At 51.3% G+C, this 23,021-nt stretch overlaps 1 protein-coding gene across 1 annotated transcript in view; it reads right to left on the bottom strand.

The window, feature by feature from the left end:
• The window catches only part of LOC109560663 (janus kinase and microtubule-interacting protein 1), a 226,405-nt gene that overhangs the window by 71,554 nt on the left and 131,830 nt on the right, over positions 1-23,021 (bottom strand). Inside the window, exons 16-21 of the mRNA XM_019963075.2 lie at positions 22,906-22,971; positions 15,772-15,840; positions 14,340-14,417; positions 10,723-10,926; positions 4,260-4,325; positions 964-1,039 (exon numbers count right to left, since the gene is read on the bottom strand). Of these exons, the coding sequence (XP_019818634.1) occupies positions 989-1,039; positions 4,260-4,325; positions 10,723-10,926; positions 14,340-14,417; positions 15,772-15,840; positions 22,906-22,971 (534 nt within the window). The 3' untranslated portion in view covers positions 964-988. The remainder of the gene's footprint in view (positions 1-963; positions 1,040-4,259; positions 4,326-10,722; positions 10,927-14,339; positions 14,418-15,771; positions 15,841-22,905; positions 22,972-23,021) is intronic.

Genomic DNA, 23,021 nt, shown 5'->3' with positions numbered 1-23,021 from the left:
CAGATGACCTGTTCTCCTGCACCCACCCCAACCTGCTATAGTGACCCCCACTCTTGTCTGATGAGACCTGGGGTCTTTCTTTTACTTGCCACACAAGCACTGAATGAACATCAACCACATGCCAAGTGCTGTCCTAGGACTGGGCAGAGGACCCGAGGAAAAGTCCTCAGGTGCAAGGGTTGGACATCGGGCACAGACACAGTGTCTGAGCTCAGTCTGGGGGTCCAGGCAGCTGCTGGGCTATGGGCATCCCCGGAGCTCACAAGGCCCTCACATGAGCTGGACTCAGGGGGCAGAACTCTAGGTTCTAGGGGCCTTGGCAGTCCCCAGTCCATGGTGGGCACTCAGAACAGGGAGAAGGGGGGTAGGCCTGGGTGCCAAAGCAGGAACTCAGTGTGAGACAGGCAGGGTCCAACGATTAGAGAAGGACCAGCTGCTGGGATGGCATCAAAGCCAGATCTGGGGTCAAGGGCAGGGCAGGGGGAGAGGCCAGGGGCTTGGAATCTTTACACAGGTTTCCTGGGCATTTTGTATGCAGGCCATGGACTCCTGCAGACCCCTGACCCCAGAAGCCGACTCTGGTTAATTTTACTGCTCCACAGGAAATAGCCTATAGTGGACTGTATGGTGAATTTACTGGTTCACAGGCGACAGAGAGAACCAAAAACCAAAGCCAAAATAGAGAGGACCTTTGGACAAAACTGTAACCACCTTTTCAAGATGAAATAACAATAGGGTGACAACCAGGTCTCCACTGTCCAACCTTATTCACTGAGAACTCCCCAATCTCCCTCCCAGGGGTGGAACGTGCCAGCAGCCCCTGGATGCCTCTAGCCCAGTGGGCCTGACATTGAGCAATCTATCACAAGGCCACCTTCCACATTGCCTAAAGGAATGTTATGGTCAGAGTCGGGAGGAAATCTCCTTTTTAGAAAATATGAATGAAAATGAAAGGATACCAACCCGAGTTCTTGGCTCACTGAAGTCATCAAGGCCACAGAATGAATGCTAGTGAGAAAAACAAAAAAAGGAACAAAAACTATAAAATAAGACCAAAAGAAAATGAGGAGGGGGAAGAAAAGAAAGAAAGATGTAAGATATGTAGAATGGAATTCAATGACAGCATTTCACAAGAGCTAGGGCCCTGGGGTGGGTTTGGAAAGAGACACAGGAGGTCAGTGGGCTTCAGAAGCTGATTCCGCCTGAGAAACCCATTCTGTGGGATTCCTTGCCCAGGGTGGGTTACCCCACAGAGTCTGCAAACATCTGGCTAATACAGGCGGGGGAGGGGTCCACCGTAGTGCAGGTGTTGGTCGCTCAGTCACGTCTGACTCTTGGTGACCCCGTGGACCGTGTGGCTTGCCAAGCTCCTCTGTCCATGGGGTTCTCCAGGCAAGAAGAAGGGCGTGGACTGACATTCCCAGACCAGGAATTTTTGGTGCTGGGGTGTGACTTTCTTGAAGAATGTGGCAGGATAGTATATATCCAGGAAGAACCCGCTGATGGTCATGGTTGATGGTCCCACCAAAGGCGGGGCATGACATGCATACAGAGATCAAGGAAGACTCCACCCAGGTCCCAGGTCACCCAGTCCCACCAGAAGACAAACAGAACCCCTCCCCCTCCCACATCCCTGCCAGGGCCCACTCTTCCAAGAGAGTCATTGTTTAAAATCTTTTATGCCTCTGGTTTTTCTGCTTTAAAAAGAAAAAAATATCAGGAAAAAAAAGTGGCCCTAAAGGAGTGAAAAATTGTACAGATCAGTTTGAAAATAGAGATCTTCCTTAGCTTATTTACAACTTGATTTATTCAAAAAGAATTGCTGGTGATTCTTTTTGGAGATTAGGTTATGAGAAACATGTCTGAATATTATCTGAGGTGTCTAAAAATAATTCATTGTTTTTTTTCCCAAAACCTCAAGGTAATAGCTCCCCTAAATTGTTACTGAAAAAATGAACATCCAGACAGCCAACAAATTTTAAACACATTTTAGGATCACTGGAAGTTAAAGCTAGAAGGAACATTTAGAATCACCTAGCTCTTGATTTTCTACATAGGGAAACTGAGACCTGAGAATGGCGAGGTCCTTGCCGAGACCACCCTGTGGCATGTGGTGGGGAAAGAGTTCCTGACAGCTGACCACGGTGGCTGGAGTTATTTTTCCACCAGCCCAGGCCAACAGTATCCTTTAAGTATCCTTGAGACCCCCTGGGCTGCTCCAGTCCATGGGGTCACAAAGAGTCCGACAGACTGAGCAGCTAATACTTTCACTTCAACTTATCCTTATGGCTTCCCAGGTGGCACTAGTGGAAAAGAATCTGCCTGCAATGCAGATTCTGGTTCAATCCCTGGGTTGGGAAGATACCCTGGAGATGGGAATGTCAGCCCACTCCAGTATTCTTGCCTGGAGAATGCCATGGACAGAGGAGCCTGGTGGGCTGCAGTCCATGGGGTCGCAAAGAGTCCGACACGACTGAGCGACTAACACTTTTGCTTTCACTGGCTGCTCAAAATAACCGCAGAATTGTGTGGGGGTGGGGGGAGTGGTGAGCAGCTGTCTGATGGGGATTCTGCTGCTGCTTAGTTGCTTCAGTCGTGTCCGACCCTGTGCAACCCCATGGACCGTAGCTGCCAGGCTCCTCTGTCCATGGGGATTCTCCTGGCAAGAATACCAGAGTGGGTTGCCACGCCCTCCTTCAGGGAATCTTCCTGGCCCAGGGATCAAACTCGAGTCTCCTGCATTGCAGGCAGATTCTTTACAGCTGAGCCACTAGGGAAGCCGGATGGGGACTCTAGGGGTCTACTTAAACCAAATTCCTAAGGGGTTTCCAGGGCACTCAGGAAAATGGGCCCAGAGCCTCCAGCCATTACCCTCTGCTGCCCCCGTGAGGACACTGCTGGTTGTGCAGGCTGGGAGGCCCTGGGGCTCCAGGTACAGTAGGGAAGACGCTAGGAAGGTGAGTTAATCTGTGTAAAAGCTGACTTTTAGGAAAGAAAACTGGTGTAGCATCTGAAGAGCTGCACTATCTCTTTGGGCCATTGTGTTTGACTCCCTCTAGAAAGAGTGGGCTGTCATCCCATTTGCAGACAACCGTGAATCTGCCCTCTGGTGGCTTTCGTGACTTTGGCCCTGCTCTGTCCATGGAATGAGTCAGACACCTGAAGCTCAGAAATATCCTTTCTCCATCTTCTTTTCCAGGGTGGCAGCACATCATCCTTAAAGCTTTTTTGACGCATGTTGTCCCCAACAGACACCACCCCCAAAGTTGGGGTCAGAGTCCATCACCTATTCCCAAACATGAGCTTACCTCTACAACATAAAATGTGCAATTGTGGATTTTCTGTGTGAGTGTGTTGTGTGTGTGTGTTAGTCCTTCAGTCACATCCAACTCTTCGTGACCCCATGGACTGTAGCCTGCCAGGCTCTCTGTCCATGGAATTTCCCAAGCAAGAATACTGGAGTGGGTAGCCAGTCCCTTCTCCAGGGGATCTTCCCGACAACCCAGGGATCAACCCAGGTCTCCCATATGGCAGGCAGATTCTTTACTGTCTAAGCCATCAGGGAAGTCTGGGTTTTCTACTCATCTATTACTCATCCTGCAAACATTTGATGATGCCCTACTTCATGGCAAGAACTGTCTTCGATAAAGAGATAAATAAAAGCTGGTCCCTGAACTCAAGGAAGTCCTGGCCACTGGGCAGACGAACAAGAAGTAGTAAGTGCCCTAACAAAGATGCCGCGTATATGGATTCATTTATCTGTCTGGACCAGCAGTATGTGGCGGGGGCGCTGGTAGGGTGACTGTGGAATCCCTGGAGACCCGGGTTATCCCTCCCCAGCTGTGGGATTGTGGACAGGTGTTTGAATCTTTCTCGGGCTCAGTGTCCTCACCCGTAAAGTGGGGACAACCATAGGGGCCAGTGGGACTGGGCATCAGCCTCACTTCCTGCTGGAAGGAAGAGACTTCCCTGAAGGGAAGAACACTCATTGGTTCTAGGCCTAAGTGTCATTTAAGGAGAATGAGTCCATGGAGAAAGTCACCTCACCCTTCCCAGTGAGGTAGTGTCAGAGGGGTTCAGACTTTCTTCCCTAGAAAAGTACTTATTTCTTGGACTGCCAGTACGGGGGACACGGGCAGAGAAGAGAGGGCTGAAGACAGAGCCTGTTCCTTAGGCTTCATGAAACTGACAGAAGAGAATACTCCACGTGAGCGGTTCATGGAAGACGCCAGGGGCTGGCACGAGCTCACACCACCTACCTTTTCCTCCAGTTCTTTTAGGTGTCGCTTCTGGATCTCCAGCTTATCCTCCAGTTCTCGCACTCTCTGCAACACATTAAGTTCTGTATCAGAAAAAGTAAATTTTCCAGGTTCAAATCTCACTCTTCATTGTTTGTCTAGTGTAGTGTGTTTAAGCAGCGACTCATTGGAAATGAGTCGGGAATGACTGAAGGCAAGAGGAGAAGAGGGCGGTAGAGGATGAGATGGTTAGATAGTATCACTGACTCCATGGACATGAGTTTGAGCAAACTCTGGGAGATAGTGGACGACAGGAAAGCCAGGCATGCTGCAGTCCATGGGGTCAAAGAGAGTCGGACACAACTTAGCAACTGAACAACAATAAGCTGCTTAACACACAAACAGTAAGTGGGCAACTCGACTCACTTTTATATGTTGAACAGCCTTGTCTCTCCACCCCCTGAATCAAGACTGAGGGCCTCTTCAGCACTCAGGAGGCTCCCTCAGGCCCCCACGTGACTCTATTCTGACCTCTCACTAAAAGTAGATTTTTGCCTGTTCTTGAAACTCATGGAAACAGATTGCACTCTTAAGGCAGGATCTTTTGAAAACATAAACATCAAGATCAGACCAAGACACGGAGGTGCCTTTTGGGCAGGTCAATAAAGCTCATGGATTTGAAGCAGCACCAAATGACATGTCTAAGATTTATTTAGCTGGAGCCTGGGAGCAGGGGCAGAGGAGATGAGTGTTGATGGGGGCACCCAGGTTCTTAGAAGGTTTAAGGATGACAAACTGTCCCTGTGAGCCTGGGCCATTCCTGGTTTTAGCACTGAACATCCAGAGTCTTGAGAAACTCATCAGTCCTGGGCCAACAGGGAGAGATGGCCACCTGCCTGGCTCTGCACCCACCGAATGCTCCCTGGGGTGCACACCCACCGGTGCTTTATCAATCTGTTCCTTCCAGTTCCACGCAGCGTTTCACCAGGAGGCCTGGCAGGTACGACCTCTTCCAGTTTGTCATGTGTCCAATAGCGCTTCATCACCCGACAGGGTTGATACGCCGGGACAGCTACTAGCCTTACCAGTCCTGAATGCAGACGGACACCTCATTCCTTGGGAAAAGGCTGTCGGACTGATGGCCAGGCAATTTACATCAGCCCGAATTAAGCTTGTAGACCCATCCTCAGGCCTGGGGAAACTTTCTGTCCAGACTCCTAAATTCAGATCAGCATCACCTGGAGGCCCTGTGGATCCCAGAGGCCCTGCCCCAGAGTTGCTGACCCATCAGTTCCAGGGTGGGGCCTGAGCTGTGTTCCCCACAGATTCCCAGGTGATGGGGATGCTGCTGGTCTGGAGACCCTACTCTGAGAATCACCACTGTGGGCACATGTGCCCACTCAGCAGGTATGGCTCAATAGGCCCTGTGCCTACTCAGCAGGTATGGCTCAATAGGCCTAGGGCCTCAAGGGGTTTGTGGTCCATCAGGTTCAGACAATGGAACTACGCAAATACATGGATGATGCCCTGGATAAATACAGACATCACAGAGAAAGTCAAGTGGAGTAGGGAAAGGGAAGGGGTGTTATTTTATATGGGGGCTCAGGGAAGGGCAAGCTTGGCAGAGAGGTGAGGAGGGTAAGGAATTGAGGTGTGGGCTGGGGGGCCTGGAGGAGGCATAGAATCCAGCCCATGGTGGTTTTCCAGATGAGGAAAGGAGAAGGAATCCAGGCAGAAGGAATGAGATGTGTGTGCAGGGAGCTGGGGGTGCCAGGGGGCAGAGGGTCTGAATGTTCCAGTGAGAAGCTTTCTGGTGAGGAGCTTGAAGATTTAGGGGTGTCATGGGGAGTTTGTGAAGGGTTTTAAGTAGGGAAATGATGAGATTTTGATTTTGGAAAGATCACACTGGCAGCAAAATAGAGTGAATTGATAAAAAAAAGAAAGTGAAAGTCACTCAGTCATCTCTGACTCTTTGTGATCCCATGGACTGTACAGTCCATGGAATCCTCCAGGCCAGAATACTGGAGTGGGCAGCCTTTCCCTTCTCCAGGGGATCTTCCCAACCCAGGGATCAAAGCCAGGTGTCCTGCATTGCAGGCGGATTCTTTACCAGCTGAGCCACAAGGGAGGCCCGTTCAAAATGCTTAGAGTAAAGTTGGCAGAGTATGTGCTCCATAAAGGAGACCGGATATGTTTCTAACCTTCTTCCGCCTGAGGGAGACAGTGACCGCTCCTCAGAATCCCCTTGCAAGGCGGGGATCGTCTAAGAATGAGCACAAACTCAGCTAGACTCCGGTTTGGATCCCAGGCCCCAAATTTACCAGCTGGTGGACTTTGGGGTGTCATGTAATCAGTTAATCTCTCTGTGGAATCCCTCTTCTGTAATAACCGCACTGTGACCCTGTGACTCTGGGGGTGAAATGGGCACCCAGGGAACAGTGCCTTGGAAATCACAGTGCCACATGGAGGGGGGACAACCTCTTATAGTTTTCGAAGGGTTTGCAAAAATCTCCCAGGAACAACTTCTGGGCTTTGAAAATCAGTCTGAGTTCCTTTGTATCATTTTTTTAGATCCCACATACAAGTGATGTCATGTGGCATTTGTCTTTCTCTGAGTTACTTCAGACAGAGAGATATTACTTCTGTATAATAATCTCCAGGTCCATTCATGCTGCTGCAAATGGCATTATTTCATTCTTTTTAATGGCTGAGTATGAAACTCCAGTACTTTGGCCACCTCATGAGAAGAGTTGACTCATTGGAAAAGACTCTGATGCTGGGAGGGATTGGAGGCAGGAGGAGAAGGGGACGACAGAGGATGAGATGGCTGGATGGCATCACGGACTCGATGGAGTGAACTCCGGGAGTTGGTGATGGACAGGGAGGCCTGGCGTGCTGCAGTGCATGGGGTTGCAAAGAGTCGGACACAACTGAACAACTGAACTGAACTGAATTTGGTGAGCTGATCTGTAAAATAATGCCATTTGCAGCAGCATGGATGAACCTGGGGTCGCAAAGAGTCGGACACGACTGATCGAATGAACTGAACTGAACTGAATATTCCATTATATGTATGTACCACATCTTCTTTATCCATTCCTCTGTTGATGGACACTTAGGTTGCTGCCATGTCCTGGCTATTGTAAATAGTGCTGCCATGAACACTGGGGTGCATGTATCTTTTCAAAGTATGGTTTTCTATGGATACATGTCCAGAATCGGAATTGCTGGGTCATACGGTAATTCTATGTATAGTTTTTGAAGGAACTTCCTACTGTTGTTCATAGTGGCTGTACAATTTACATTCCCACCAACAATGGAGGAGGGTTCCCTTTTCTCCATCTCCTCCCCAGATTTATTGTTTATAGATTTTTTGACAATGGCCATTCTGACAAGTGTGAGGTGATACCTCATTGTAATTCTGATTTGCATGTGAGTCTGGGTGAACTCCGGGAGTTGGTGATGGACAGGGAGGCCTGGCATGCTGCGATTCATGGGGTCGCAAAGAGTCGGACACGACTGAGCGACTGAACTGAACTGAACTGAACTGAATAATTAGTGATGTTGAGCATCTTTTCATGTGCTCTTTGGCCATCTGTATGTCTTCTTTGGAGAAATGTCTATTTAGATCATTTGTCCATTTTTTGAACTTACTTACAAAACAGAGACAGACTCATGGACTTTGAAAACAAACTTATGGTTACCAAAGGGAAAAGTTGGGGTGGGAGGGATAAATGAGGAGTTTGAGATTAACATATGCATATGAAATATATTATCAACAAAGACCTACTGTATAGCACAGGGAACTCTATTCGGCATTATGTAATAAATTATATAAGAAAAGAATCTGAAAAAAGTGTAAATATGTATATGTAAAACTGAATCACTTTGCTGTACTCCTGAAACTAATACAACAGTGTAAACCAACTATACCCCCAATATAAAGTAAAAGAAAAAAAAAAGATTAAGTGAAAAAATTATCTTTATCTAAAAAGAAATCAGCCTGAGAAGCTGACTCTCATTCTAGTCTTTCATGACTTTTAAAAAAAAATAACCAGGGTCAGCCTCTCACCTGGTTATGGGAGGCTGGAAGGGGCAGTGTTCAAAAGAGTCTTGCCATCACATCCCAGCTCTGCCACTTCCTGGCTATGTCTTTGGGCAAGTTGCTTACCCTCTTTGAGCCTCACTCATTTCACCTGTGAAACTGCATCAATGGCCCCCATTCAGAGGGTTGGTGTGACCCTCAATGAACCAACATTTATGGAGCCTCCTCTAAGTGCCAGCACTGGTCTGTCTCCCTGCTCTGGAATATAAGCCTCAAGAGGGCAAGCCCTGTGTCCCCAGCCCAGAGAACAGTGCCTGGCATGCAAATGTCAGAAAAGTTACAAATGGAAACAGTGTGACATGGAGCAGGAAAAGCTGGTGAGAAAAGCAGCTGATGCATTTGTAGAGGTGAGCACGGGGCCCAGGGGTGTCAGGATGTCAGGTTATGCAACCTAGGCTTCATCCTCTGGGAACTGGGGAGCCAGGGTGGGTCTTTGGGGAAGGGTGGTGCTACGCTGTGTTAGGAAGCCTTCTGGGGTGCAGTGGATAGATTGGCTGGGACAGAGGTTGTGCGGTTGGGGAGGGATAGGACAAAGCAAGCTGGCATGAGTGGATTAACTCCAATCTGCACTACAGCAGAACATGGTGTAAATGTGCCAAATGAGTCTGTTGGGAAAGGGGCCATGTGCTGATTGATTTTTTGCCCTCTACATCCACTTTTCCCCTTAGTTAACAGTGCTTGAAAAATAAAACGTCCATAGGAGTCACACTGGTGACGTCACTGCATCCCATGGGCTAGATGCAGGCAAGACAGACCGCTGCAGCCCATGGCAAACTCGGATGTGTCCTGGTCAAATCAGGCATCCGGTGCCCCAGGCTGGGTCAGATACGGCCGAGTGCTGCCAGAGGCCCTGACGGTGCTGTGCTGTGTTTTGTCGTGTGTTATATGTGCTATATTGTGTCGTGCTCTGAAAGTTGTGTGTTGTATGTGTTGTGTGTGCTGCAGCTCCAGGTGCTCAGCCAACACCTAGCAGGTGCCAGACATCAGACCGGCTCAGGGGCCACGCCCATCAGAGGCGGGTCCCTCAGGAGCCACGCCCATCAGAGCCGGCTAGCTCAGTAGCTGGCGAGCATATCACAGCAGCACAGGAGCCCAGGGGCTCCTGCAGGGGCTGCCCGGAGTCCCTTCGCCCAAATCAAGAATGGAATGAAGAGCTCGCGTTCATACCTCCAGTTACCCTTTCCCCTTTGGTCACGACCCTTTCACTCCTCAACCAAATGCAGTCAGCTGTGCCTGCCCCGCCCCCGCACCCCTTTTTCTGCACTCAATGGGAATCCTCGCTTCTTAGTCCTAACCGGGGCCTCTGCTGCCTCCGACAGAAGGCACTTCTCCACCGGCTCCTTCTTCCAATTCTCTGTCTCCCTCTCCTTCGGTGCCATCGATTCCCAATGGTTATCTAGATCCTTCCTCACTGGCAGGATTCCTTATGAGCTGTAGAGCCTTCAGGCACATGAGTTAACCTTCCTGAGTCTCAGCTTTCGCATCAGGGAAACGGAAGTAATCGTCCCACCCGCAGGAGTGCCATGGGGTAAGAGATTTAAAGCAGTGAGCCTCCAAGGTCTGCCAGACCCTGGGGCCGCCTCAGCTCCAGCAGCACGACGGGTCCTGGGAACCAGGCCCCCGTGTGCTCAGCAGCACAAGAGGCTCACACAGGACGTCGCACACACTTAGGAATACCAAAGTAAACCGGCCAGCCGGCGCCCCTGGTTACAAGAAACTGAGTTTAAACAGAAGACGGATGCTGGAGGAAGCGGGGACGCCTCGCTTTGGTTTGTGTTATCATTTAGCAGGGTGGGAACCTTGTTCAAATGTATGATTAGAAACAGTGGGCGGTATAGTGTGCCCGTGAGCAACCCCCCCTCCATCACTGAGGGTTCGCCGGGCTATGAGGGCGTCCACGGGAAGACACCCCCACTTCACGGAAACCTGCTTTACGGCCAGCTCTCCAGCGAATGGGCCCTCAGAGGTGTCAGTGTTCCGACAGCGGGCAGGAGGGGTGGAGAAGTGGAGACGATGGACAGTGGTGCCCGGCGGGGCGCCTGCTCCTACCTGCCAGGTCCTTGTCACTACCTGCTGGCCCCTCCCCCTACCTGCCTGCCCCTTCCCTCCCTGCTGGGTCCCTCCCCTTACATGCCCATCCCCACCCCTACCTACTGACCTTTCCCCCTACCTGCTGGCCCCTCCCCCTACCTGCCGGCCCGTCTCCCTACCAACTGGGCCTTCCCCTCCCTGCCGGCCCCTTCCCCTCCCTGCCTGTCTTTTGCCTTACCTGTCGGCCCCTCCCCCATCTGCTGGGCCCCTCCCCCTACCAGTCCTTCCCCCACTTGCCTGCCCCACCTCTACCAGCTAGGCCCCTCCCCCTGCCGGCCCCTCCCCTACCTGCTGGGCCTGCTGCAGCAGCTCCATGCGCTCCCGCAGGATCTGACTGTCGAACTCCCGGCTCTGCCGCAGGATCTGCCGGCGCAGCTTCTCCACGGCGGCCTGCAGGTCCTCCCGCTGGCCCTCGCTCAGCGCCTCGCTGGCCCTCCGCCCCGGCTCCTGTTGCAGCGCATCGTACAGCGTGGCCTCCAGCTCCTGGATTTTCTGAGCGACCCACATGACACAGACAGTGGGAGGTCACAAGGTGGGGGCAGCAGGAAACCCCAGGACACTGCAGCTGAGCGAGGCTGAGCTGGGGGATCTTGGGCGGGGTGGGGAGGCATGCAGCGGGCAGAGAAGAGCGGGGTGGGGTGAGGGAGCCCCTTCCAGTTCCTGCACACAGTTTTGAGAACATGTCTTACTCTATTCAATCAAGATGCTCTGCTCTCCACAGATAAAGAAAAAATAGTCATAATCCCTTCTTAAAATATCTGATTCAAAGAGATGTTTGATTGGACTCGTCTTTATTTTTATCCTTGGCTTCCAATTTACTGTCTCCAGCTTGGGAAACAAATCTCTTTTATCTGGAGTAGCGTGGGAAAATGTGTTCCAAATTGCAGGCACTTGGCATTCAGCTGGCTCATTAGAAAAGCGATTTCAACCCCAAGCAACTGGGGGCAATGTCCTCATTGCTCCCTCCTCCCCGCAAAAAGCAAGACTCCCTTGGTTAGCGAAGCACATAAGAGATTAGTAGCCAATGGAGGGGATCTTTGTGAAAGCTCGGAGTTTTCATCCTGAGAGGAAGTTATTTCTTTTCAACTTCACGGTGAGACACTTAAATACAGTTACCTTATAGGAATACCTAAGGATGAAAGAGAGAAAGCAGTATTTCCTTCTCTTTTCCCCTAAATCCCCACCTGAATCTCTTGCTAGGAGCAGCTCCTTCTTTTCCCAAGATGCTACCGGCCAACAACCAGTTTTAATGGAAACTGCCAGGAAGAGGCAGGAAGTGGTATGAAGCAGGGGGTCAACACAGGTAGCCCTCTGTGCCTGTGGCCATCTACTCCTGTAGCCTCCCCCGTTTCAGCACAGCTGTGCTAACTCTGCAAGGGAATTCCAGGCCCACCAGACCAATTTTAGCCAATAGGCATTGGCTTCCTCTCTCCCAATTCCAGCGATCACCCCAGGAAACTAGAAGGTGGGAATGTGTCCACTGACACAGCCAAGGGGTCCCCATGGAGTGGGAGCTTGCCTGTGCCTGCTGGCTGCCCACCTTCAGCAGCCGAACTCCTAGGAGACCCCCAAGTGGCCAGTTTCCAGCCAGGATCTCACCATCCAATTCCAGAAGCTTCACTGTGGCCCTGTGCCATCTCACTCTGCACGATGACAAAGGAACACAGGTGTGCGTCTGGCACCTGCTCTCCTCGCTTCTGCCTGGGCACATGGCACTGCCACCCTCGGGAGCATTTTACTTCCCTGACTCTTCAGGTCAGCCTCACACTGATCACAGCTCCAACCTCAACATGTGCCTGAAATCCCACTCGAGGCTTTGGAATAGTCTTTTTCCTTTTTTTTTTTTTTTTTTTGATGTGGATCATTTTTAAAGTCTTTATTAAGTTTGTCATAATTTTGCCCCCATGGTTTTTCTGGTTTTCTGGCCTTGAGGCATATGGGATCTTAGCCCCCTGACCAGGGATAGAACCCACACCCCCTCCATTAAAAGGCGAAGTCTTAACCACTGGACCACCAGAGAAGCTCTTGGAATGTTCTTCAGGTAAGAATGTTGCTTCTACCCAGCAACAGGATCAGCCTGCCCAGGGGTCTCCTCTGCAGAACCAGGACTCGGGTTCTCAGGGTCCCCCAGGGCCTTTCTGCACACAGCACTTTGACAGCCAAGGGTGGACACCGAGTTTCCCAGAGTGTGCTGGGGAACACCAGCCTTGCAAGATGTCCCTTGAGAAGAGGGCCCAAGAACCTGTGAACTTGACATATGACTTCCTCTGTTCCTCTTGGAGTCTCAGCCCATCCTTAAGCATATTAAGGAGCCAGAGGTCAACAAAATTACTCTCCCTCTTTTTTTCTGGCCACAGGTTTTCTTGTTATCCCCTGAAATAGTATTCCTAGGAACTTACTGGGGAAGCCCAGGGGAGCACAGAGATGGTGTACAATGCAGCAAGAAAGGGTATTTACAAAAGGATGGAATCAAGATAGAATAGATAGATAGAATCAAGGAAAACCCAAAAAAGCGAAAGAGAGGGAGAAAAGAATGAACATGGTCTCATTTTTCAGTTGCTCTGACCACCATTACAACATTGTATGCCCAGAAATGACAATCGAGAGGAAAACACCTTGTCTTGATGAGGCTGAAACCTTCCCGACCTTCAGCATCTGCGGCTCCCTGCCCTGGGGGTTCAAGCCTCCGGAGCCTGGACATGAAGGGTCAAGGGTCAAGAGGAGGCTGACCAGCCTTCACGTCCAGAATGTCCTGCCTGTGCTAAGCCCAGCCTCCTGCTCTCTGTCTTTATGGAAGTGGGGATTGCAAGTTAATGTTTAGTTATTGATTCTGCATTTGTTAGGTGGAAACCCTCTTTGTCAAAAGATTTAGCTACAAATGATCTAGGCAAAGTCTTGCTCCAGATATTGCTATTCACTGCTTCTTCCTGAAAAAGCAGCCTTGAGCTCAGAGTTCTCTCTGATGTGGGGAACATCCGGGAAATGCCCCCTCAAACCCATATGACCTATGAACCTGAGCATGGTCCCTCCTCACACTCATCACCTGGAAGCCCACAACTGGTTCTGTGACCCAGGCTTGATGTTGCACAGAACCTCATGACAAATAATTCTTGTTCTGATGATCACCTGCCCTCCACTCACTGCTTTACCTCTGTGTTCTGTTTTTAAAAAGATAGTTTTGCCACACCATGCAGCATGTGGGATCTTAGTTCCCCAATCAGGGATCGAAATCCATGCCCCTGCAGTGCAAGCGTGAGTCTTAACCACTGAATTGCCTGGCAAGTCCCACTTCTGTGTTTCTTTGTGACCGTCTCTTTTTGCTACTTATGGGAAAACTTGCTCTGGGCTTTAAGCATGTAAATAAATATTAATAAAAATATTAATAAGCAGAAAATTTCTTTTCCTTCATTTCAAATGGTTACTAGAACTGAGTGTGTGTGCTGAGTTGTTCAGTGGTGTCCAACTCTTTGCGACCCAGTGGACTGTAGCCTGCCAGGCTTCTCTGGCCATGGGGATTCTCCAGGCAAGAATACTGGAGTGGGTTGCCATGCCCTCCTCCAGGGGATCTTCCCAACCCAGGGATCAAACCCAGGTCTCCCACATTGCAGGCAGATTCTTTACTGTCTGAGCCGCCAGGGAAGCCCAGAACTGAATAAGTATGAATAAGTATGCCAAGAGAAAATGATCAAGTTAAGTAAATATTTTGGAAAAATCATGACTGACTTGGAAAAAGTGACCATTTATCTGTACAGTTGTTCAGGTTGAAACCGAAACGTGGAGGCAGCATTGGGATCTTGCCCACTCAGCACCGCACGGACCCCACATTCGCCATCAGCCCCCAAGGGAGAGCAGCCTGTAGTGCTAAGTCTAAAGAACCAGAACATCCAACCCACTTCCGGTCCTACCAGGTAAGCCTGGTCGAGGGCCTGCTTCCTGTAGTCCAGCTCCTCCTCCAGGTAGCCCTTCTGCCTGCTGAACAGATCCTGAAAAAGAGAAGGTGCCCAAGGTCAAGATCAGCACAAGGACCCATCACCAGGCAGCTCTTCAGAGCCAGCCTACTCACACTTGCTGGAGAGTGAGTCAGTTCCACTGAGGTGGGGACCCATCAGGTGCTCAGGTGAGAAGGGGTGTCAGGTCTGCCCTGGTCGCTCCTGTGTGAACCCCTAGCAGGAGCCTCCCAGGCCCAGGAACCTCCATCAAACCTCTCCCCACACCCCCAGCTTCCTTCCTCTTGGGTGCCTGGCCTGGTTCCCCAAGCCCAGGTTATAGGAATCCCTCTGAAGACCATCTCAGTAGTTCTCTGATGTGGCTCTTTCTCCCCCAACCAGCAGCATCACCCACCTCCTGGGTACTCTCCCTGCTGGACATGTCCTCCCCACCCTCCATCACTCAGTCCCCCCAAGCATGAGTTCTCCAGAACTGACTGGAGGGTTTCAGGGTTAGAGCTCAGCTGTTGCAGCCACTTGGTTTTGCAGAGGAGGAAACAGAGGGCCAGAGAGGACCAGTGCCTTGTTCTAGATCCCACGGTTCACCGGTGATGGAGGCGGACTAGACACCCAAGCCTGGGGATTCAGCCCAGGGCTCTTCCCATGCCACACGCAGCTTCCGGGCCTCAGGCTCTTCCTTATTCCCCTCACTTCTACTTGGGGAAATTGGTCTTTGAAAGCTCAAGAACTATCTCATCTGGGCAGCCTTCTCCAACATCCCCAGACTGGGTATGACAGATCCTGCTCTATGCCCAGGGGCCCTGGTGAATAGCCACCATCACTGTTAATCAGGTGCCCACAGGTGCCAAGCACTGTGTGATAATGGGCTATGTGTCCAGCATTGCTCATCCCTCCAGCTCATCGAGATGGAAATAGAAAACCCCATTAGCCATAAGAAAAAGGAGGTCCAATGTGTCTCTCCCAAACTCATGTCCAGGAAGGGGCAAGCGAAGACTGGAGCCCCTTCTTTGTGTCTCCAGAACCCCTGGTCCATTTGCTTCCATACCACTGATCTGCCTCTCCTTAGGTTCTCATGCTGCACTGTGGCTGTCCGCTCCCATGCACATGTCCCCATGGGCTTTCGGGCTAGACCCTCAAGGCAGGGACCCTGCTATTCATTACTGAACCCCTAAAACTGTCATAGTTTCCAGGATCACAGAGGCTCCAAAAATATGTATCAAGTGAATAACTGAGTGAATGGATGATGACCACACAGGATAGGGATGAGAGCAAAAGCAAAATTTAGAAATGCATGCATATCAATACAAAATACACATAAATCCTTCCCGGGAAATGACTTATCTGCGCTCTGTCAACCCCCTCTCTCCCAGGGTCGGGGCATGTCCTTTACCTTCTCCTTCTCCAAGTCTAGCATCTTCTGGGTCAGGGCCGCCTCCGTTCCCTCTATTTGCTTCAGCCACTGGAAAACAGCAGGGACAGAGGGCGCAGCTAGTGAGAACCAGTGCCCATCGTCGGGCCGCCCTCCTCGAGGAGGCTCCTGGCCCAGAGGGGTCCCCCCATATGTCCCATGGTGGTCCTTGAAATGGAATTTCATAGTCTGCACAGATGTTTCAGCTTCAACAGATGTTTGCTCAGGAATCATGGGTACACACGTGTGCATATGTACGTGAAGGTGGGTGTGAGGTGTGTGTCCAGGTCAGCCTGTATGTAGAGGAGGTGGTGGGTATGCACGATGGATCCGTGTGGAAGCCTGCAAGTGTGTGCCCTGAGAGCCCTCCAGGTGGGCAAGCAAGCCTCCCTGGGTTCTACCTTGCCGTGTACTGGCAGCTTCCCGCCTGGGACCTCACCCAGCCCCCTCATGACCACCCTGTGGAGAAGGCAGCGTCACTCCATGTTGCAGGTAAGGACACAGCAGCTGAATTAAGTCACTTGTCTAAGGTCACACAGGTGAGAAGTGGGGATTTTGTACCCTGCCCGCAGGTCTGCACCCCCACAGCTGCCCCCTGCAGCCACGTGGGGCATGTCTGAACAGCCAGGGGCACCATGGGGTGCAGGAATGAAGGGGGTTCTGACAAGCAGGCTGTGATGGCTTGAGAGAACCCGTGGGGGCACCTGCATGGGCTGGTAATGGGGGTGTGTCTGCCCCTCCTCAGGTCTGGGCTGGGGGTGAGCGGGCACAGGCAGCTGCCCCTTAAGTGTGGGCATGCAGGTGTCTCTTTACGAGGAGCGCACCTGAGAGCCAGAGGAGAGGTCCAGGTAACTGGGTGACACCCTGTGGAGAATGTTTTAGAGTGTCCAGGAGGGTCGGGTTTGACACCATGTATGAATATTCACCTCCTCGTTGCTAAAGCCCACAGACGAACTCCTTGCCATGGGGCCTGCCTGTTACTCGCCTGTGGACCGGCCCTGTCCCAACGCCTCAGACCCCTTGTCTCCTCGTTACTAAAGCCAACAGACAACCTCCCTGCCGTGGGGCCTGCCGGCCAAGCACCTGGGGACGGGCCCGTCCCGACACCCCAGACCCCTTGTCCTCCTCCTCCTCTGGACATGGCCGCCCCTCCTGGACTCTTGGGGCCCTCAGAGCCCCTGTCCTTGGTCATCCTCTCTCCTCGAGGATGACCTCCTCGAGGGGTCCTCCTTCTGGGGTTCTCACCTCCCTTATGGGTTCTCCCTCTTTGAAATGTCTCTGAAATGCCCCCTTTAGTCCAGACATGTCTCCCAGAGCCCAATGCCTCAAGCCCCAGAAACAGGGCTCACTGGCCCACTTCTATAGGGAAGGGCCCCATCTCACCTTGACCCCGGAAGGAAAAGCTGAAAGCAGCCATAGCTCCTCCCCCTTCACTTCCCGTTGTTGGTTCTACCTCCTCTTGGTTCAAAACCCCGCCCACCACTCTCCATTGCCACCGCCCAAGGCAGGACCCCCTCTCAGCCCCTAAGCTCGCGTCTTATCCCAAATCCCCTTCGGCCAGTGCCTTCCCTCAGAAACACTTAGCATCTACTTGTGGACCTTCCCTGCTCCCACTTAAAGCCCCCCAAGCTCCTGACAACGCTGGGGGAACAGCCCCGCTTTCCCTCACCTCAGGGCCTCTGCCCACCTCCTGTCTCTACCCGGAACGTCACCACTTCTCCCATCCCCAGCCTCCGCCCGGGGTCTTTATAGAGATAACACCTACTTAACCTGTGGACCTGTGTTAGGTGTCGCTTCCTCCAGGAAGGCTTCCCTGGTGGCTCATACGGTAATTTGCCCACAATGCGGGAGACCTGGGTTCGATCCCTGGGTCAGGAAGATCCCCTGGAGAAGGAAACAGCAACCCACTCCAGTGTTCTTGCCTGGAAAATTCCATGGACGGAGGAGCCTGGTGGGCTACGGTCCATGGGATCTCAAAGAGTCAGACACGACTGAGCGACTTCACTTTCTTTCTTTCTTTCCTCCAGGAAGCCTGCCCTGCTTCCTGAGTTTGTGGGGTCCGAGGGCTTCCACAGATTCCGGCACAGCACTCAGCTGACAGATTGCTGCTTCCCTTGTCCCACCACATGGGGTGTTCTCTGTTAAGTTTCCTCACCCAGCCCGGGGTCTGGCCTGAAGCAAGACCCTGACAGTCACTTCCTGAAGGAAGGGGGATACGGGGCTGAGGAGGTGTAGGGCGCATGCTGGCTCCATAGCAGGAACAAGCCTAGATAAAGCTGCACCCACAGAGCCTCCCCCTAGAGTTCACGTTTGCTGGGCCCCCAAGGGTGGCTACAGAGGCAGCCTCGGGAGCAGGTGCCCAACGCAGCATTTCCTTAGACTAGGCTGAGCGGGTGTGCAGTCTTAGAAACTGGGAAACATATTTTTTACAAGGAATGAAAAAGACTTTCTTTGTACTATCCTAAGGCAAGCAGTCATAAAATGAATAAACTAAAATGGAAAAAGAGTCCAGTTTAGAATCCTTACAACAAGCTGCTCTTTGCTTTTATAGAACATGATGTCTAGTTTTTTTCTTATTGCTAAGAAAAAAGATTTGCTATGCACATTATGCATTAAAAAAAAAACTAAAAAATTTTGCTTTGTATATTAGCTGTGCTGTACTTAGTCGTGTCCAACTCTTTCTGACCCCATGGACGTAGCCTGCCAGGTTCCTCTGTCCATGGGGATTTTCCAGGCAAGAATATCGGAGTAGCCATGCTCTCCTCCAGGGGATCTTCCTGACCCAGGGATGGAACCCAAATCTCTCACATTGTAGGCAGATTCTTTACGGTCTGAACCAACAGGGAAGCCCAAGAATACTGGAGTGGGTAGCCTATCTCTTCTCCTGGGGATCTCCCTGACCCAAGAATAAAACCAGGGTCTCCTGCATTGCAGGCAGATTCTTTCCCAGCTGAGCTACTAGGGAAGCCCAAGAATATTGGAGTGGGTAGCCTATCCCTTCTCCAGGGGATATCCCTGACCCAGGAATCAAACCAGGGTCTCCTGCATTGCAGGCGATTCTTTACCAGCTGAGCTACTAGGGAAGCCCAAGAATATTGGAGTGGGTAGCCTATCCCTTCTCCAGGGGATATCCCTGACCCAGGAATCAAACCAGGGTCTCCTGCATTGCAGGCGATTCTTTACCAGCTGAGCTACTAGGGAAGCCCACTCACAACAGGCACACACACAGAAAAACTTGACAGGTCCTTTCCAGCCACTGGGGGAGTAAAGTGAGGACAGAAAGTGCTGGCCCTGGGCACCTGGGCATGTGAGGACACGGACTTCATATCAGAATCCCACCAGATGTCTATGGGGCCTCGCTCTGGGAGGGAACTTGGATGTTCAGGGTTGTGCCATCCTCCAGGAGGAAGAGACATGGGGACAGGGCACCTGCTGCCCCCAAAACCCTGAAGGAGAAGTGAACAGGGCACGAGGAGAGGGCCTCTCATGGGAGGCATGGCCAGTGTACCCCTCACCCAGTGGGTACTTTGCCCACCAGTGCAGGACTCTGGTCCCAGAGCCCAGGGGTGGGGAACTTCCTCCTCTAGGACCCAACCCTCCTTTCAGAGAAGGGTCCCAAGGCCTTGACTCTGGGCCAACTACTAGAAAACTTTCCTGTGGCCTAAGCCACCTTCTCCAGTCGGTTGTTCCCAGTGAGAGCCTGGATTTTTAAAAAGCGTCCATCTTTCTGACGGATTTGACCTGTGTGAGAAGAGGAGTGATTTGTGATTGCTTGTATGCCGCGGACATCCCGTGTTCTCTGCTCAGCCTCTGTGTGGTGGTGGGCGGCAGGCAGCGAGGCAACACCCCTGATCTTGGACTCTGCTGACCAGAGGTGGGTCTGGCGGGTGCTGAGATGGGCCAGACCTTCCAGCAGGAGCAGGGCTTCCCCAGGTGGTGACGGGAGAAGGGCAAGCTGCCCGGGCAGGACCCCATTTGCACACCCAGGTGGCTCTGGTGTCCATCTGCCAATGCAGGGGACATAAGCGATATGGGTTTGATCCCTGTGTTGGGAAGATCCCCTGGAGGAGGAATGGCACCCTACTCCAGTACTGTTGCCTGGAGAATCCCATGGACAGAGGAGCCTGGTGCGCTACAGTCCATGGGGTCGCAAAGAGTCGGACACAACTGAAGTGACTTAGCACCTAGCACCAGCACCCCTAGGAATGCCTGGGGCCGTGCAAACTAGTTTGAGTGGCACTTCGCTCACAGGCTATGAAAGGGATTTCGTGCTGTTAGAGAGAAAACTGAAGTGAACCTCAGTTTGGTCAGATACCAGAATTGAATGGCAATTTTCAAAATGACGTATGACTTGGTTGAGGGGGCTGGCTGAGGATGTCACTGGGGCTCTGGGTCCCACTGCCAGCTTTCCTACAGCACCTGTCAGCTCCAGGGTGTCCAGCTTGTCCCCGTTTCAGCACTGAAATCCCACATCCCGGGCAAACAGGACACTTGGGCACCCTGGCTGACTTGTAGGTGCTTCCAGGGGTCCCACTGACCCATTTTTCCCCTGGCTGTGCGCTCTCAGCACCATTTCTCTCTGAGAGGGAGACACAGCACCTCCCAAGCACTGGGGCTTCAATCACAGACACGTAGCAGAGGAAATGAGAAATGTCCCTGAGAAAATGAGAGGACATCTGTCTCTAAGTCTAGTCTCCACGGACTGTCCCAAATGGGGAGCTGGGCCCCTCTCACTGGCACAGAGTCCAGTGCTGGTGCTTCTAAGCACCAGTCCTGAGTATTGTGCCAACCCTGGGCACCATCACTCCTGCCGCCACCCCTGTGGGATTTCAGGGGGAGCTGCTAGGCAAGGGCGGCTGGCACAGGTCTTTGCATTTAGGAAGCAGAGCATGGCGCTGGCCGTCCAACTTGGGACTCTATGATCAGCGACCAGCAGGGGCTGCTATAGGTGGGCAAGGAGTGGGCGACAGGGTCAAAGTAGATAGCAGCCGCTTGCCAGGCAGGCCCCGTGTTCTTGGTGTACAAGGGATCTATGCCGCTCACCCTGCACAACTGTCGAGGAGCCCCAAGGGTCAGAGGCAGGGCCAAGGCTGTGAGTCTATAAAGACCTCTGTTTGCTGCATGTGGGGAGGAGTTTATTGAGAAGGGTCCGGGTGGGAGAATTTGGTACCTGGCAGAGGCTGTTCTTGGCAGGGCTGGGGACTCCAGACAGCCTGCCACCCTCCAAGAGGCTTGAGGGGGTAGAAGAGAGGGAGACTCCCTCCCCAGGCCCACTGCTCCAGCCCCACCCTGGTCCCTGGTGTTGCCTGCTCTTTGCTCACCATCCTTATACATGGATCAGTCACCTCTCAGTACCCAGCCTGGTCCCAGGTGCTTGGCAGCGGTGCCTGGTCCCAGTTAAAAGTGCCGTGTCCTGGAGTCCTGATGTTCACCAGCAAGGCTCAGGGCTCAGAGAGATGGAGGGGCCGGCCTGCAGCAGTCCCTGCAGTTAGCGGGTGTGGAGCTGAGAGCCAGCCTGGGAGGGGCCCCTGGGGAACCAGAAGGGAGCCCTGGGCACATCCTCCAGGCAAGCTGGGTAGTGCATGTTGGAATGAACATGGTATAAACTGAAAGCGCTTGCCGACTTCTCTCCATGACCCCCAGGAGGCTACACTGTCACATTTGGCCCTCCTGCTGAGAGGATATTTTCGGAATGCACTCCATGTCCCTGTCACCTACCATCACCTGCATCTGAGGGGCCAACAGCCAGCCAGGTGTGAGTCCTCCTCACCCCCGCTCACCTGAGAATGCAGACTCAGCCGGGTGACTGAGACAGTGACGTGGGCATCGCCACTTACCAGCTGTGTGACCTCAGCAAGGCTTTGCCGTAAGTCTGTTGCCAACATTTAGGGCCCTGTGCACAGGGAAGGCTGGACAGGTTCTCAGGGGCAAAAAAAAAAAAAAAAAACTATTTACATTTTAAATGTCCTCCAAGATTCTGGAAGGAATCCTGATTAAAATCATTAAGACTTCACCATTATAAAAATAGCATTTTAAAATTTAACTCACGTTTACAAGAAAAAGATCCACAGACAAGACCACATTGAAAAGTTGGGATGTCTTAAAACACCCTAAATTAATGTAAAAGGCAAATCAGGAATGTATTTTTTTTAATAAATATGGCAAAAGTTATTATCTTTAGCATGTAAACCTCACAGAGAAGTCAGTAAGAAAAACCATTATTATGACCAAATTCATATTAAATAAGTGAATAGATGAAGGCATGATTGAATGAAGCTATGAATGGATGATAAACAAACGGAATGGAACATAATTACAATTCTCAAGGAACGAGAAAATGGATAATACACAAAAAATTCATTATCACTAGCACTTGAACAAATGAAAATTAAAATAATGACGTCGTATGATCTTTGCCTATCCTATCAGCAGAATTCTTAGTGGCCACATATGCCTTGCTGAACAAGAAACCGGCAGTGGTAGCGTTCATGTAGAAGGCGACTTGGTACCATTTTTCTGGAAACGACTGAACAGTGTCAAAGCTCTTAAAAACCCTCTTACCCATTGGCCCAGTGATCGCACTTCTAGAATCTATCCTGTGGAAGTGTTTTAAAACATAGATAGAAACTTATGATTAAAGATGCTTGCTCATCGCTGCATGATGATATACAGAAATACTCTAATATGTTAACAGCGGAAGAATATTTAACTGAGGGCGTGGCTGTAGGTAGAATGATGCAGGGCCGTTCGATCTCATGGGGGAAAGCTTATGAAGCAGGATTAAAAGCTAAAGTCAAGTATGAACCCAAAGTTTGTTTGTTTGTTTGTTTAAAAAAAAGGGGGGCATGGGGGGAAAAAACTGGAAATAAAACCAACTGTCGCAGACGGGTTTCCTCGAGGGAAGTTTTGATTTTCTTTCTCCGTCTCTAAGCTTTCTACCGTAAGCATGAGTGACTTTCCCCTGGAAAACGAACAGGCGTGCACGTGCGCATGCAAACGCAGACAGGAAACCAGAACCATGCTTCCAGAACAAAGCGAGACGCCAATGTACAGTTTCTTGTATGGTGCCAGGAAGCTCGGACAAGGTGTATGGACAGAAATGCCGCTGGGCTCTACCTTTTCACACAGGGCAAGCACAGTTCCAGCCTGGATTATTGCAACCTGTTCTTCATTTCTCAAATTCTAAAACACAAAAATGGGCAAGGGCGTTTTACACTGCTCCCACATCCCGT

This window comes from Bos indicus, chromosome 6 (genome assembly GCF_029378745.1).
Source record: "Bos indicus isolate NIAB-ARS_2022 breed Sahiwal x Tharparkar chromosome 6, NIAB-ARS_B.indTharparkar_mat_pri_1.0, whole genome shotgun sequence".
Classification (NCBI taxonomy): domain Eukaryota; kingdom Metazoa; phylum Chordata; class Mammalia; order Artiodactyla; family Bovidae; genus Bos; species Bos indicus.
The sequence above is the reverse complement of the archived record's forward strand: the minus strand, read 5'-3'. Positions and strand labels throughout refer to the sequence as shown.